The 12,953-nt window shown below is 65.0% G+C and overlaps 2 protein-coding genes across 2 annotated transcripts; one reads left to right on the top strand and one right to left on the bottom strand.

The window, feature by feature from the left end:
* The first annotated feature begins 2,210 nt into the window (after window positions 1-2,210).
* LOC131574395 (methionine--tRNA ligase, cytoplasmic-like) lies at window positions 2,211-11,136 on the top strand. Its single transcript, XM_058828849.1, has 21 exons — window positions 2,211-2,359; window positions 2,478-2,574; window positions 3,137-3,215; window positions 3,610-3,744; window positions 4,068-4,143; window positions 4,217-4,371; window positions 4,442-4,554; window positions 4,625-4,741; window positions 5,661-5,864; window positions 6,385-6,586; window positions 6,767-6,841; window positions 6,924-7,094; window positions 7,183-7,278; window positions 7,362-7,479; window positions 7,731-7,944; window positions 9,348-9,479; window positions 9,571-9,675; window positions 10,167-10,350; window positions 10,466-10,537; window positions 10,711-10,818; window positions 10,917-11,136. Exons 1-21 carry the CDS (start codon window positions 2,257-2,259, stop codon window positions 11,061-11,063), a joined length of 2,703 nt encoding a protein of 900 aa, XP_058684832.1. The 5' UTR covers window positions 2,211-2,256; the 3' UTR covers window positions 11,064-11,136.
* On the bottom strand, window positions 11,092-12,398 carry LOC131574396 (DNA damage-inducible transcript 3 protein-like). The gene is made up of 4 exons (XM_058828850.1): window positions 12,215-12,398; window positions 11,983-12,030; window positions 11,738-11,889; window positions 11,092-11,647 (listed from the first exon to the last, which is right to left on the bottom strand). The coding sequence occupies exons 1-4, from the start codon at window positions 12,396-12,398 to the stop codon at window positions 11,300-11,302; spliced, it is 732 nt and encodes a 243-aa protein (XP_058684833.1). The 3' UTR covers window positions 11,092-11,299.
* Window positions 12,399-12,953: the final 555 nt, after the last annotated feature.

The following is a 12,953-nucleotide window of genomic DNA, read 5'->3' as shown; positions in this document are numbered from 1 at the left end:
TGTTTGGCAGAGTCAGAGGGGTTTAAGGGGATTCAAAGGGTTATTTTTTAAGAGGGTTCAAAAGGGGTTTAAAAATATCTAAAGGGCATTTAATGGATAATTAAAGGGGTTTAAAAGAGGGTTCTGAGGGGTTTTGGGGGGGTTTAAAAGAGGGTTCCAGGGGGTTTTGGGGGGTTTAAAAGAGGGTTTGGGGGGTTTAAAAGAGGGTTCCATGGGGGTTTAAGGGGGTCCAGATTGGCTTTAAGGGGTCAGAAGGGGATTTTTCCAGGGGTCTAAAAGGGGGTTGGGGTGGGGAGGGGCCAGTTCCCAATCCAGGGCCTCAGTGACCCCCAAACCCCCCCTGGGTTGGGGCTTCTCCTCCTGGAGGTGCCCAAATCCCCCAGGAACGGCTCCAAATCCGCATTTTTGCCCTCTGTGGTCTGGGGGAGGAGGGGAGGTGACCCCAAACCCTGCCCTGCCCCCCCAGGCTGGATCCCCCGGATCTCCCGAGCCACGGAATTCCTGGATTGATCCCACTGGGCTGGGTGTGATCCAGGTGGGATTTGTCCTTCTCATCTTGATTGGATTCCATCCACTGGATTTCACGGATCTGCCCCTCGCTGGTGCTACTGCCCCTTCTCCCCCAGGCTCCCCCAAACCCTGGGGGATCCCCAAACTCCCCCCACCAGGGCCCCCAAAGTGGCTTCGGAATTTCTAATGTCATTTTCATTTCCTTCTTTATTTTTTATTCTCTTTTTTCTATTTGTTTTTTATTCCTTTAATTTTTAATTTCATTTTTCTTTCCTTTTAAATTTAATTTTTATTTCTTTTTAAACTACATTTTTATTTTCTTTCTCTGCTTTTATTGCCTTCCTATTTCTTTAATTTTTACTTGCACTTCTTTCTTTTTCAATTCCATTTATTTCCCTTTTTATTTCCTTTTAAATATCCTTTATTTTTTTCTTTTTCCTGTTGCATTTTAAATTTCATTTTTCAGTTTTTAATTTCTGTTTTAATTCCACATTTAATGCTCCCAAGTGAATCCAAAGCTTCTCCCCACTATTATTCATTTTTCCCGCTTTTCCGCAGTTTCCCGGGATGATGCTGTATTTAAAGAGAATATTTAAGTGGAAAAATAAAAAGTGGTTAAACTTGATGGGGAGTTGTGGTTTAAACAGGGGTAAATTAAAAAAAAATGGGTTAAACCCACTGAAATCTGGGTTAAAATAATGAAATTTGGGTTAAATTAATGAAATTTGGGTGAAGTTCATTGTGTTTGGGTTAAATTCACAGAATTTGGGATAAAATCCCAACCTTCCCCTTGGATCCCTTCAGAGCCCGGGATTGGACTGGATCCAGAACGGGCTTGGGATCACCCGGGAGCGCCCCTGGACCCGGCTGGGCTCCATCCCAAAATTCCCATCCCATCCCATGGATCCCATCCTATGGATCCCATCCCATGGATCCCATCCCATGGATCCCATCCCATGGATCCCATCCCAGTTCCAATCCCACGGATCCCATTCCATCCTATGGATCCCATCCCATAATTCCCATCCCATCCCATGGATCCCATCCCATGGATCCCATCCCATGGATCCCATTCCATCCTATGGATCCCATCCCATAATTCCCATCCCATGGATCCCATCCCATTATCCCATCCCAGTTCCAATCCCACGGATCCCATTCCATCCTATGGATCCCATCCCATGGATCCAATCCTATGGATCCAATCCCATTATCCCATCCCAGTTTCAATCCCATGGATCCCATTCCATCCCATAATTCCTATTCCATGGATCCCATCCCATCCCATGGATCCCATCCTATGAATCCCATCCTGTGGATCCCATCCCATGGATCCCATCCCATTCCATGGATCCCATCCTATGAATCCCATCCCGTGGATCCCATCCCATTCCATGGATCCAATTCTATGGGTCCAATCCCATTATCCCATCCCAGTTCCAATCCCATGGATCCAATCCCATTCCATCCCATAATTCCCATCCCATCCCATGGATCCCATCCCATGGATCCAATCCCATTCCATCCCATAATTCCCATCCCATGGATCCCATTCCATGGATCCCATCCCATTCTATCCCATGGATCCCATCCCGGCCATGGCGGCCCCGGCAGCAGCGTCCCTGTTGCCATGGCAACCCTCCCACCTCCGCTCTCGCGAGACTCGGCTGGGGGCGGGGCGATCAGCGTTGGCCCCGCCCCCGGCCACTCCCGCCGTGCCCCGCGCGGCCCCGCCCCTTTCCCGCCATGCGGCTCCGGGTCCCGCCGGGCGCTCCCGCCGCCCTCAAGGTGCTCGCGGCCGCCGGTGCCGCTCCCGCCCCCGTCCGGCCGCACCTGGGCGGCCCCGCAGGTGAGAGCGGGACATTCACACCCCCCCCGGAGCGCACACCCGGCCCCGCGGCTCCCGGGCCCCTTCCCCGTTCCGGCCCCGGGACCCCCGCGCGGGCTGAGCCGCTCCCTCCCCACAGAGCGGCCGCGCTCCCTCCCGAGCCCTCCCCGCGATCCCGGGCTGGAGCTGGAGCTGGACAACGGCACCGTCCTGTTCTCTGCCAACGCCATCTGCCAGTGAGTACGGGCGGAGTGGGGACTCCCCCACAGCAGCCCCAGCATCCCCCAAATCCTCCCCTCAAACCCCCAAAACCTCCTCCAGCACCCCCAGCATCCCCCAAATCCTCCCCTCAAACCCCCAAAACCTCCTCCAGCACCCCCTTCATCCCCCAAAACCTCCCCTCAAACCCCAGAGCCGCCTCCAGCACCCCCAGCATCCCCCAAATCCTCCCCTCAAACCCCCAAAACCTCCTCCAGCACCCCCAGTATCCCCCAAATCCTCCCCTCAAACCCCAGAACCGCCTCCAGCACCCCCAGCATCCCCCAAATCCTCCCCTCAAACCCCCAAAACCTCCTCCAGCACCCCCAGCATCCCCCAAATCCTCCCCTCAAACCCCAAAACCTCCTCCAGCACCCCCTTCATCCCCCAAATCCTCCCCTCAAACCCCAGAGCCGCCTCCAGCACCCCCTTCATCCCCCAAATCCTCCCCTCAAACCCCAGAGCCGCCTCCAGCACCCCCAGCATCCCCCGAGCCCGCTCTCACACCCCGGAACCCCCGACTCTCATTAACCCCCCCAGGTATTTTTACCTGTGCCGAGGGGAGGAGCCCACCGACCTCACCACGCAGTGGCTGGAATGGGAGGCCACGGAGCTGCAGGTGAGCGACCCCCCTGTGCCCCCCGGGGCTCTCTGTGCTCCCCTGACCCCCCAATGTCACCCTGGGGCTCTCTGTGCTCCCCTGATCCCCCCCTGTGCCCCCCGGGGCTCTCTGTGCTCCCCTGACCCCCCCAATGTCACCCTGGGGCTCTCTGTGCTCCCCTGATCCCCCCCTGTGCCCCCCGGGGCTCTCTGTGCTCTCCTGACCCCCCCTGTGCCCCCCGGGGCTCTCTGTGCTCCCCTGACCCCCCCACAATGTCACCCTGGGGCTCTCTGTGCTCCCCTGACCCCCCCTGTGCCCCCCGGGGCTCTCTGTGCTCTCCTGACCCCCCGATGTCACCCCGGGGCTCTCTGTGCTCCCCTGCCCCCCCGATGTCACCCTGCTCTGTCCCCAGCCCGCGGTGGCCGCTGCCCTGTACCTGAGGCTGGTGCAGGGCCGGGCGGGGCCCGACACCCTCGGGGTCCTGCAGCACCTCTTGGCTCACCTGGAGCAGCACCTGGCCCGGAGCGGCAGCACCCACCTGGCCGGGGTGAGTGGGGGGCTCTGGGCAGGGGGGATGGGCTCGCAGGTGTGTCCCCAGTCCTGTCCCCAGGTGTGCCCCGAGGGAGGGTGGGACACTGCTGCCCCCCGTATGGAAAACAGCCCCCAGTGCCTCCCAGTCCACCCAGTGCCGCCCTGCAGCTCCCAGCCCTGGCTTCACCTGGCGCCACCACCCAGTGCCCACCCCAGTGTCCCCAGTTTGTCCCAGTTTGTTTCTGTTCCTCTTATGTGGTACTCCCAGTGACCCCAGAAGAGGCTCCCAGTCCCTCCCAGTGTCCCCAGTTCCCCCAGTACACACCTGTCTCTCCCCAGGATGCCGCCTCGGTGGCTGATGTGGTGGTGTGGGGCAGCCTATTCCCAGTGCTCCAGGACGAGACCAGTCTGCCCAGTAAGAGCCGGTCAGGGGGGGTCAGGGGGGGTCCCCGGGGGGCTGGGGCTGACCCCGCTCCGTTCCCACACAGGTGAGCTGCAGGTGCTGCGCTCCTGGTTCCGCTCCATGTCCCTGTGGGAGCCGTGCCGGGACGCGGCCGCGCTGCTGCCGGAGGCGCTGCGGGAGCTCCGGACGCACCTGGCCCAGCACCCCCCGCCCCTCCTGAACCCCCGCCACGAGCCCCAGGTGCGGCCCCGCCCCGGGGGGGAGGTCGGGGGAAGGGGAGGGCGCAGCCCCCCTCACCTGGTCCCCGCAGGACGAGGAGGGGCCGGAGCGGACGCTGACCGATGACGACATCGCGGCTGCCGTGGACATCTGGGCCCAGGGCCCCGCGGCGCTGCCCCCGCCCCGGCAGCCACGGACACCTGTGTGAGTGCCCAGGTGACACCGGGGGGGTGGGTGGGGAGGGGACGCTGCTCTGACCCTCCCTCCCATCCAGGTTACCTGTGGAGGGCGAGAGGAACGTCCTGATCACCAGCGCGCTGCCCTACGTCAACAACGTCCCTCACCTGGGCAACATCATCGGCTGCGTCCTCAGCGCCGACACCTTCGCCAGGTGAGGCTGCGGTACCTCCCTGGGGCTGGGGGGGCTGGGCTGGCTGCACACCTGCACAGGTGGTACAGCTGTGCACCTGCACGTGCTGCCAGCTGTGGGGGTGGCATGGGGTAAGCTGTGACAGGTTCCTGTGCCCAGGTGTGACAGGTGTGCTGCACAGGTGTGACAGGTGTCCCCACAGCTGTGACAGGGGCTCACTCCCAGGTGTGACAGGTGCCCATGGCCAGATGCTACAGGTGTCCCCGCAGCTGTAATAGATGCCCACTCGTAGGTGTTACAGATGTGCCCCACAGGTGTACCAGGTGCCCACTTCCAGGTGTCACAAGTGTCCCCACAGGTGTGACAAGTGCCCACACCCAGGTGTGACAGGGGCCCACTCCCAGGTGTGACAGGTGCCCAGTCCCAGGTGTGACAGGTGCCCACACCCAGGTGTGACAGGTGCCCACACCCAGGTGTGACAGGTGCCCACTCCCAGGTGTGACAGCTGTGACAGGTGCCCATGGCCAGCTGTGACAGGTGTGACAGGTGCCCACTCCCAGGTGTGACAGGTGCCCATGGCCAGGTGTGACAGGTGCCCACTCCCAGGTGTGACAAGTGCCCACACCCAGGTGTGACAGGGGCCCACTCCCAGGTGTGACAGGTGCCCACACCCAGGTGTGACAGGTGCCCACTCCCAGGTGTGACAGGTGTGACAGGTGCCCACTCCCAGGTGTGACAGGTGTGACAGGTGCCCACTCCCAGGTGTGACAGGTGTGACAGGTGCCCACTCCCAGCTGTGACAGGGGCCCACTCCCAGCTGTGACAGGTGCCCACTCCCAGCTGTGACAGGTGTGACAGGTACCCACTCCCAGCTGTGACAGGTGCCCACTCCGAGCTGTGACAGCTGTGACAGGTGCCCACTCCCAGGTGTGTGCCGCAGGTACTGCCGGCTGCGGAACTGGAACACGCTGTTCGTGTGTGGCACGGACGAGTACGGCACGGCCACGGAGACGCGGGCGCTGGAGGAGGGGCTGAGCCCGCAGGAGCTCTGTGACCGTTACCACGCCGTGCACGCCGACGTCTACACCTGGTTCCGCATCTCCTTCGACCACTTCGGCCGCACCACCACGCCCCAGCAGACCAGGTGAGTACCCAGCAGACCAGGTGAGCCCCTCCAGACCAGGTGAGCCCCAGGAACTCAGGTGAGCCCCAGAGACCAGGTGAGCCCCAAGATCAGGTGAGCCCCAGCAGACCAGGTGAGCCCCAGCAGACCAGGTGAGCCCCAGGAGCTCAGGTGAGCCCCAGCAGGCCAGGTGAGCCCCAAGAGGCCAGGTGAGCCCCTCCAGGCCAGGTGAGCCCCTCCAGGCCAGGTGAGCCCCCAGAGACCAGGTGAGCCCCCAGCAGGCCAGGTGAGGCCCCAGCAGGCCAGGTGAGGCCCCAGCAGGCCAGGTGAGCCCCCAGCAGGCCAGGTGAGGCCCCAGCAGGCCAGGTGAGCCCCCAGCAGGCCAGGTGAGCCCCCAGAGACCAGGTGAGCCCCCAGAGACCAGGTGAGCCCCAGGAACTCAGGTGAGCCCCTCCAGACCAGGTGAGCCCCTCCAGACCAGGTGAGCCCCACCTGTGCCAGGGGTACCTGTGGCTAGCGTGGCCTGCCTTTCCCTGGCCAGGATTGCCCAGGACATTTTCCAGCGGCTGCTGGCGCGGGGGTTCCTGCTGCAGGACACGCTGGAGCAGCTCAGGTGTGAGAGCTGTGGGCGGTACCTGGCCGATCGTTTCGTGGAGGGCACCTGCCCCTTCTGTGGCTACGCCGAGGCTCGTGGGGACCAGTGTGACAAGTGTGGGAAGCTCATCAACGCCGTGGAGCTCAAGGTGGGGCAGCAGCCCCTGCGGACCCCCCACTTCCCCTTCCCTTTGGGGCCCTCCATAACTCACCCTGAGCCTTCCTTCCCCTCCCACATTCAGTAACACCCCTTGTCCCACCTTTGGGGACCCCCCGCTCCACCTTTGGGGATTTCCCCCCCCAACGCTGGGGACCCCGTTTTCCCTCAGAACCCCCAGTGCAAGCTCTGCCGTGGTACCCCGGTGGTGACGCCCACCCAGCACCTGTTCCTGGACCTGCCCAAGGTGAGCTGCACCCCTGGGGGAGCAGTGAAGTGGGGACGGGGCCCCCCAGGTACCCCAGGTGTCCCACCTGTGTCCCCCACAGCTCGAGGGGCAGCTGGAGGCCTGGCTGGAGCGCACCTGGGCCTCAGGTGACTGGACGGCCAACGCGCGGCACATCACGCGCACCTGGCTGCGGGACGGGCTCAAACCGCGCTGCATCACCCGCGACCTCACCTGGGGCACCCCGGTGCCCCTCGACGGCTTCCGTGACAAGGTGGGTCCCCCCCGGCCCCAGGTGCGCTGCTGGGCCCCTGCTGGGCCCTCTCTGCTGGACTCACCTGCTCAGGTGTTGCCTCACCCAGGTGTTCTACGTGTGGTTCGACGCTCCCATCGGGTACCTGTCCATCACAGCCAACTACACCGAGCAGTGGGAGCGGTGGTGGAAGAACCCCCAGCAGGTAGGAGGAGGCGAGTGATGGTGCAGGTGGGGACAGGGCAAGACCCTCCTCTGACATCTCCACCTGTCCCCTTTACCTGCCAGGTGGAGCTCTACAACTTCATGGCCAAGGACAACGTCCCCTTCCACAGCGTCGTGTTCCCCTGCTCGCTGCTGGGCGCCGATGACAACTACACCCTGGTGAAGCACCTCATCGCCACAGGTATGGCCACAGGTGTGGGGGTCCCCAGGTGTGAGGAGTCCCCAGCTGCAAAGGGTCCCCAGGTGCGGGGGGGGCCTCAGGTATGGGGGGTCCCCAGGTGCGGGGGCGGGTCCCCAGGTGTGGGGGGATCCCCAGGTGTGGAGGGGGGTCCCCAGGTGCGGGGGTCTCCTGGTGTGTAGGGGGTCCCTGCTTCCCCTGCTCTGTGCCTGGGAGGAGCCAGCTCCCCATGGCAGGTGCTCACCTGTCCCCAGAGTACCTGAACTACGAGGATGGGAAATTCTCCAAGAGCCGGGGCGTGGGCGTGTTCGGGGACATGGCCAAGGACACCGGGATCCCTGCCGACGTCTGGCGCTTCTACCTGCTGTACCTGCGGCCCGAGGGCCAGGACAGCGCCTTCTCCTGGGCCGACCTCCTGCTCAAGAACAACTCAGAGCTGCTCAACAACCTGGGCAACTTCATCAACAGGTGTGGGGACACCTGCGGGGAGGGGACTGGTCCAGGGCTGTGCTCACCCCTGTCCCCAACCTGTCCCTGGGCTGTGCTCACATCTGTCCCCAGGGCTGTGCTCACACCTGTCCCTAACCTGTCCCTGGGCTGTGCTCACACCTGTCCCTAACCTGTCCCCAGGCTGTGCTCACACCTGTCCCTGAGCTGTGCTCACACCTGTCCCCAACCTGTCCCCAGGGCTGTGCTCACACCTGTCCCCACCCTGTCCCCAGGGCTGTGCTCACACCTGTCCCCAACCTGTCCCCGGGCTGTGCTCACACTTGTCCCTAACCTGTCCCCAAGGCTGTGCTCACACCTGTCCCCAACCTGTCCCCAATCTGTCGCCAGGCTGTGCTCACACCTGTCCCCAACCTGTCCCCAGGCTGTGCTCACACCTGTCCCCAAGGCTGTGCTCACACCTGTCCCCAACCTGTCCCCAGGGCTGTGCTCACACCTGTCCCCAACCTGTCCCTGGGCTGTGCTCACACCTGTCCCCTGAGCTGTGCTCACACCTGTCCCCACCCTGTCCCCAGGGCTGTGCTCACACCTGTCCCCAGGCTGTCCCCTGAGCTGTGCTCACACCTGTCCCCACAGCTGTGCTCACACCTGTCCCCAGGCTGTGCTCACACCTGTCCCCACCCTGTCCCCACAGCTGTGCTCACACCTGTCCCCAAGGCTGTGCTCACACCTGTCCCCAAGGCTGTGCTCACACCTGTCCCCAGGCTGTGCTCACACCTGTCCCCAGGCTGTGCTCACACCTGTCCCCAAGCTGTGCTCACACCTGTCCCCAGGCTGTCCCCAGGGCTGTGCTCACACCTGTCCCCAGGCTGTGCTCACACCTGTCCCCACCCTGTCCCCAGGGCTGTGCTCACACCTGTCCCCAGGCTGTCCCCTGAGCTGTGCTCACACCTGTCCCCAGGCTGTCCCCAGGCTGTGCTCACACCTGTCCCCAAGGCTGCTCACACCTGTCCCCAGGCTGTGCTCACACCTGTCCCCAAGGCTGCTCACACCCGTCCCCTGAGCTGTGCTCACACCTGTCCCCAGGCTGTGCTCACACCTGTCCCCACCCTGTCCCCAGGGCTGTGCTCACACCTGTCCCCAAGGCTGTGCTCACACCTGTCCCCAAGGCTGCTCACACCTGTCCCCAGGCTGTGCTCACACCTGTCCCCACCTTGTCCCCAGGGCTGTGCTCACACCTGTCCCCAGGCTGTGCTCACACCTGTCCCCAGGGCTGTGCTCACACCTGTCCCCAGGGCTGTGCTCACACCTGTCCCCAGGCTGTGCTCACACCTGTCCCCAGGCTGTGCTCACACCTGTCCCCAGGGCTGTGCTCACACCTGTCCCCAGGGCTGTGCTCACACCTGTCCCCACCCTGTCCCCAGGGCTGGCATGTTTGTGTGCAAGTTCTTCGCGGGTACCGTGCCCGACATGGTGCTCACAGCTGAGGACCAGCGGCTCCTGGCCCGGCTCACCTTGGAGATCCGCCAGTACCACCAGCTGATGGAGAAAGTCCGGTGGGTCCTGAGGGTCTGAAATCGCAGGGAGGGGCCACAGAGCCTCCCCTGCAGGTGCTCAGCCCCACCTGTGCCCCCCCTGCCCCCTCAGCATCCGCGACGCGCTCAGGTGCGTGCTCAGCATCTCCCGCCACGGCAACCAGTACATCCAGGTGAACGAGCCCTGGAAGCGCATCAAGGGCGATGAGAGGGACAGGTAGGGATGGATGGGGCACAGAGGGGGCTTGGGGGGACGGGGAGGGGTCATAGGGGGGATTGGGACACCACAGGGGGTACAGCCATGATTTGAGGGGGTAGAGGGCACGGGGAGGGGTCACAGGTGGGGATTGGGACACCAGAGGGGGTACAGCCACGATTTGAGGGGGTACAGGGTGATTGGGTGGCCTGGGGAGCGCAGGGGGTGCCATGGAGGGGTCCCCACTCCTGGGTCTTGTCAGGGGTGGGGGCTGGCACTGCTGGGGGGGCACAGGGCGGGGATGGAGCAAAGCCAGGAGCTGGGGGGGGAGGGGGGACACTGGGAGGTCCCTGTCCCCAGGCCCTGATGGTGGTGGGGCGGGGGGGTCACAAGGGGCACAGCGGTGTTATTCCCCAGGCAGCACACGGGTCCTCAGCCTGGCAGTGAAGGTGGCAGAGGGACAGGGGGTCCCTGGGGTGTCACAGAGGTGTCACTGAGCGTGTCCCCCCCAGGCAGCGCGCAGGGACAGTGACCGGTGTCGCGGTGAACGTGGCGGCCGCTCTGGCCGCGCTGCTCCAGCCCTTCGTGCCCGGGGTCAGCGCCGCCATCCAGGGCCAGCTCCGCATCCCCCCGGAGCGCTGCGGCCTCGGGCCCGGCCTCACCTGCACCCTGCCCGCCGGGCACCGCGTCGGCACGGTACGGCTGGGGGGGCCCAGGGGGAGGGCAGGCCCTGCCCCAGCCTTGTGTGGGGGGCAGTGGGGTGTGTCCCCCCCCCCCCCAGGTGTGACCCCTCTGTCCCTGCTGGCACCAGGTGAGCCCCCTGTTCCAGAAACTGGAGCCCGAGCAGGTGGAAGCCCTGCGCCAGCGCTTCGGGGGAACGCAGGTGAGAGGGGGCTCAGGTACCCCCCACAGCTCCCACACCTTGGGCACCTGCAGCTCCACCCTCTCTGTCCCTCCCATTCCCAGCCCAGAGCTGTTGCTGTAGAGCCCCAGGTGAGCTGCACCTGCCCAGAACAGGAGTGAGAGGAGCTCATCCCCCATCTCTTCCTCTTACAGGCCAAAGAGCCCCCCCCAGCCTCAGTCCCCACTCCAGCCCCCAACACTTCTGCAGCTCCAGGTGACCCCAAACTGATCCAGGAGCTGACTGAGCAAGTGGCCAAGCAGGTGAGGGGGGAAACAGGGTGTGGGGCATGGCTGTCATGCCTCTAAACCCCCTCCCAAATCCTCATCACATCCTCAAATCCTTCTTCCCACCTGTTCAGGGCAACCTGGTGAGGCAGCTGAAGGCTGCCCAGGCAGAGAAGGCCCAGGTGGACGCCCAGGTGGCCAAACTGCTGGAGCTGAAGCAGCAGCTGGCACTGGCTGAAGGCCGGAGCCCTGAGGTCCCCAAGGGCAAGCGGAAGAAGTAGCCCCAGTAACCAAACTGGGCCATAGTGGTTGTGGTTAGATGCGTGCAATAAATGAACAAGAGCTGTACAATGGCACGGAGAAGCTGCATCCGCTCGTCTGTCCGCAGTGTCCGTCAGCCACAGGGCTGCCCCACCCCAGTCCGTGGGGCAGCAGAGTCCTTGTCCCCAGCTGCGGGGACACCTTTCCCCGGCACAGCCTGACGATGTGCTCGGTCCATCCCGGCCCGGGGCAGCCGCTACACCTGGCGCAGGTTGACGATGCGGTCGATGAGCGCGGCCCGGGTGCGCTGCACCTCGGCGCTGAGCCGCTGGATCTCCGCACGGAGCCGCTCGTTGTGCGCCGTCAGCTCCCGCACCCGCCGCTCCCCGTCCCGCTCCCGCGGAGCCCCGGGGCCGCCGCGCCGCTTCCTCCGCGCCCCCCGCTCTTCCTCCTCCTCCTCGGCGGGGCCCGGCCGGGCCGGGCCGCTCCCGCCGGGGGCCGCGCCCGGGGGTTCCGCTGGAGCCGCTCCCTCCGGCCCCAGCAGCGCCAGCAGCTCCTCGGCCAGAGCCAGGTCCAGCCCGCAGCCCCCCGGGCCCGGTTCCACCTGCGGAGAGAGCGGGACCAGGAACGGTGATGGAGGGGGGACCCCTCCCCGCGCCCCCCGCCCCGGGGGCGCTGCCGGCCCCGCGCTCACCTGCTCGGGCCCCCAGGTGGGGGCGGTTCCGGGGGGCTCCGCCGCCAGCACCTCCTGCAGGTCCTGGTACCACCCCTCCAGCTCCCAGCCGGGGGGGCCGCCCGGCCCCCACAGCCCCTCGGCCGCCATTGTCACGTCGGGCCCAGCACAGGCTGCGGGAGGGAGCGGAGAACGGGAAGGGAGTGAGGGGTGACCCGGGCCGGGACCCAAAGGCGCGCGTCTATGGGGGGGGAATGTCCCCTTACCTGCTCTCAGGTGTGGTGGTCGGCGAGGCCACACTTTCTCCTGGATGCCTGGGGAGGGAGGGAGGGGGTGCTGTTCGGATCGGTCACCCCCGAGTGGGGGGGTTCGCCGGGGGTCGCCCCCCCACCGGAAGGCGGCTGCGGGCGCTCCGGTTCCCCTCCCGGAACCGAGCGGAAACCCTCAGCCAGGGCCGCCCGGGGCCCGTCCTCGGGTTGCCGCACGCCCTCCCCGCACCTTTCTGGGTGGCCCCGGCTCCCCCCGGCCCCGCTCCGCTCGCTGTCCCCGGTTCATCCTCGTCCGCATCGTCCCGCGCTGCGCCCTGCCCCCCCCGCCGCGCCGCTTTAAGAGCAGCCTGACGCAACGCTCGCGCTGGCAGCAGCCAATGGGAGCGCGAGACCCGTGATTGGCAGGGAAGCATCAACCAATGGGAGTGCTCCGGGGGCGGGACGAGCGGCACCGCCCAGCGCGCGGGAGGGGCGCGCGGGGGGGGTCACGCGGGGATGATGCAATGGCGGGAAATGGGCCACGCCCCCCAGGGGGCACGGGAGGGGGCGGGGCTCCCCCGGGAATGGGCGGGAAATGTGGGGTGGGCGGGGCTTCCCCGGGAATGGGCGGGGATTGGGGGTGGGCGGGGCTTCCCCGGGAATGGGCGGGAATTGTGGGGGTGGGCGGGGATGTGGGGGTGGGCGGGGCTTCCATGCTCCAGGATCTCGTTTCCGTACGGAAATTAGCCGGGATTAACGGGAGGAGGGGCGGGAGGGGGGTCTCAGCCTCCCCGGGCACGCTCAGCCCCCCCATCCCCTCACCCCCACCTCAAGGGCCCCTCCCGTGGCAAGTGGGAGGCGCTGGGGTGAGGGGGTGGAACTGGGGGTGCTGGGACAACTGGGGGCACTGGAGCTGGGAGGGATGGTGGGACTGGGGGAACTGGGGGGAGCTGGTGACATGGGGGTGCTGTGGCTGTATGAGTGGGGGG

This window comes from Poecile atricapillus, unplaced genomic scaffold, assembly GCF_030490865.1.
Source record: "Poecile atricapillus isolate bPoeAtr1 unplaced genomic scaffold, bPoeAtr1.hap1 scaffold_289, whole genome shotgun sequence".
Taxonomy (NCBI): Eukaryota; Metazoa; Chordata; class Aves; order Passeriformes; family Paridae; genus Poecile; species Poecile atricapillus.
The sequence above is the reverse complement of the archived record's forward strand: the minus strand, read 5'-3'. Positions and strand labels throughout refer to the sequence as shown.

What these genes read in the sequence shown, in the direction of transcription:
- LOC131574395 (XM_058828849.1), top strand. Translation starts at nt 2,257, where the DNA reads ATGCGGCTCCGGGTCCCGCCGGGCGCTCCCGCCGCCCTCAAGGTGCTC. An exon ending in GCAGCACCCACCTGGCCGGG is followed by an intron (nt 3,745 to 4,067) that starts GTGAGTGGGGGG and finishes GTCTCTCCCCAG; the next exon opens with GATGCCGCCTCGGTGGCTGA. An exon ending in AAGGGCGATGAGAGGGACAG is followed by an intron (nt 9,676 to 10,166) that starts GTAGGGATGGAT and finishes TGTCCCCCCCAG; the next exon opens with GCAGCGCGCAGGGACAGTGA.
- LOC131574396 (XM_058828850.1), bottom strand. Translation starts at nt 12,398, where the DNA reads ATGCTTCCCTGCCAATCACGGGTCTCGCGCTCCCATTGGCTGCTGCCA. An exon ending in ACCACCACACCTGAGAGCAG is followed by an intron (nt 11,890 to 11,982) that starts GTAAGGGGACAT and finishes TCCCTCCCGCAG; the next exon opens with CCTGTGCTGGGCCCGACGTG. An exon ending in CCACCTGGGGGCCCGAGCAG is followed by an intron (nt 11,648 to 11,737) that starts GTGAGCGCGGGG and finishes CTCTCTCCGCAG; the next exon opens with GTGGAACCGGGCCCGGGGGG.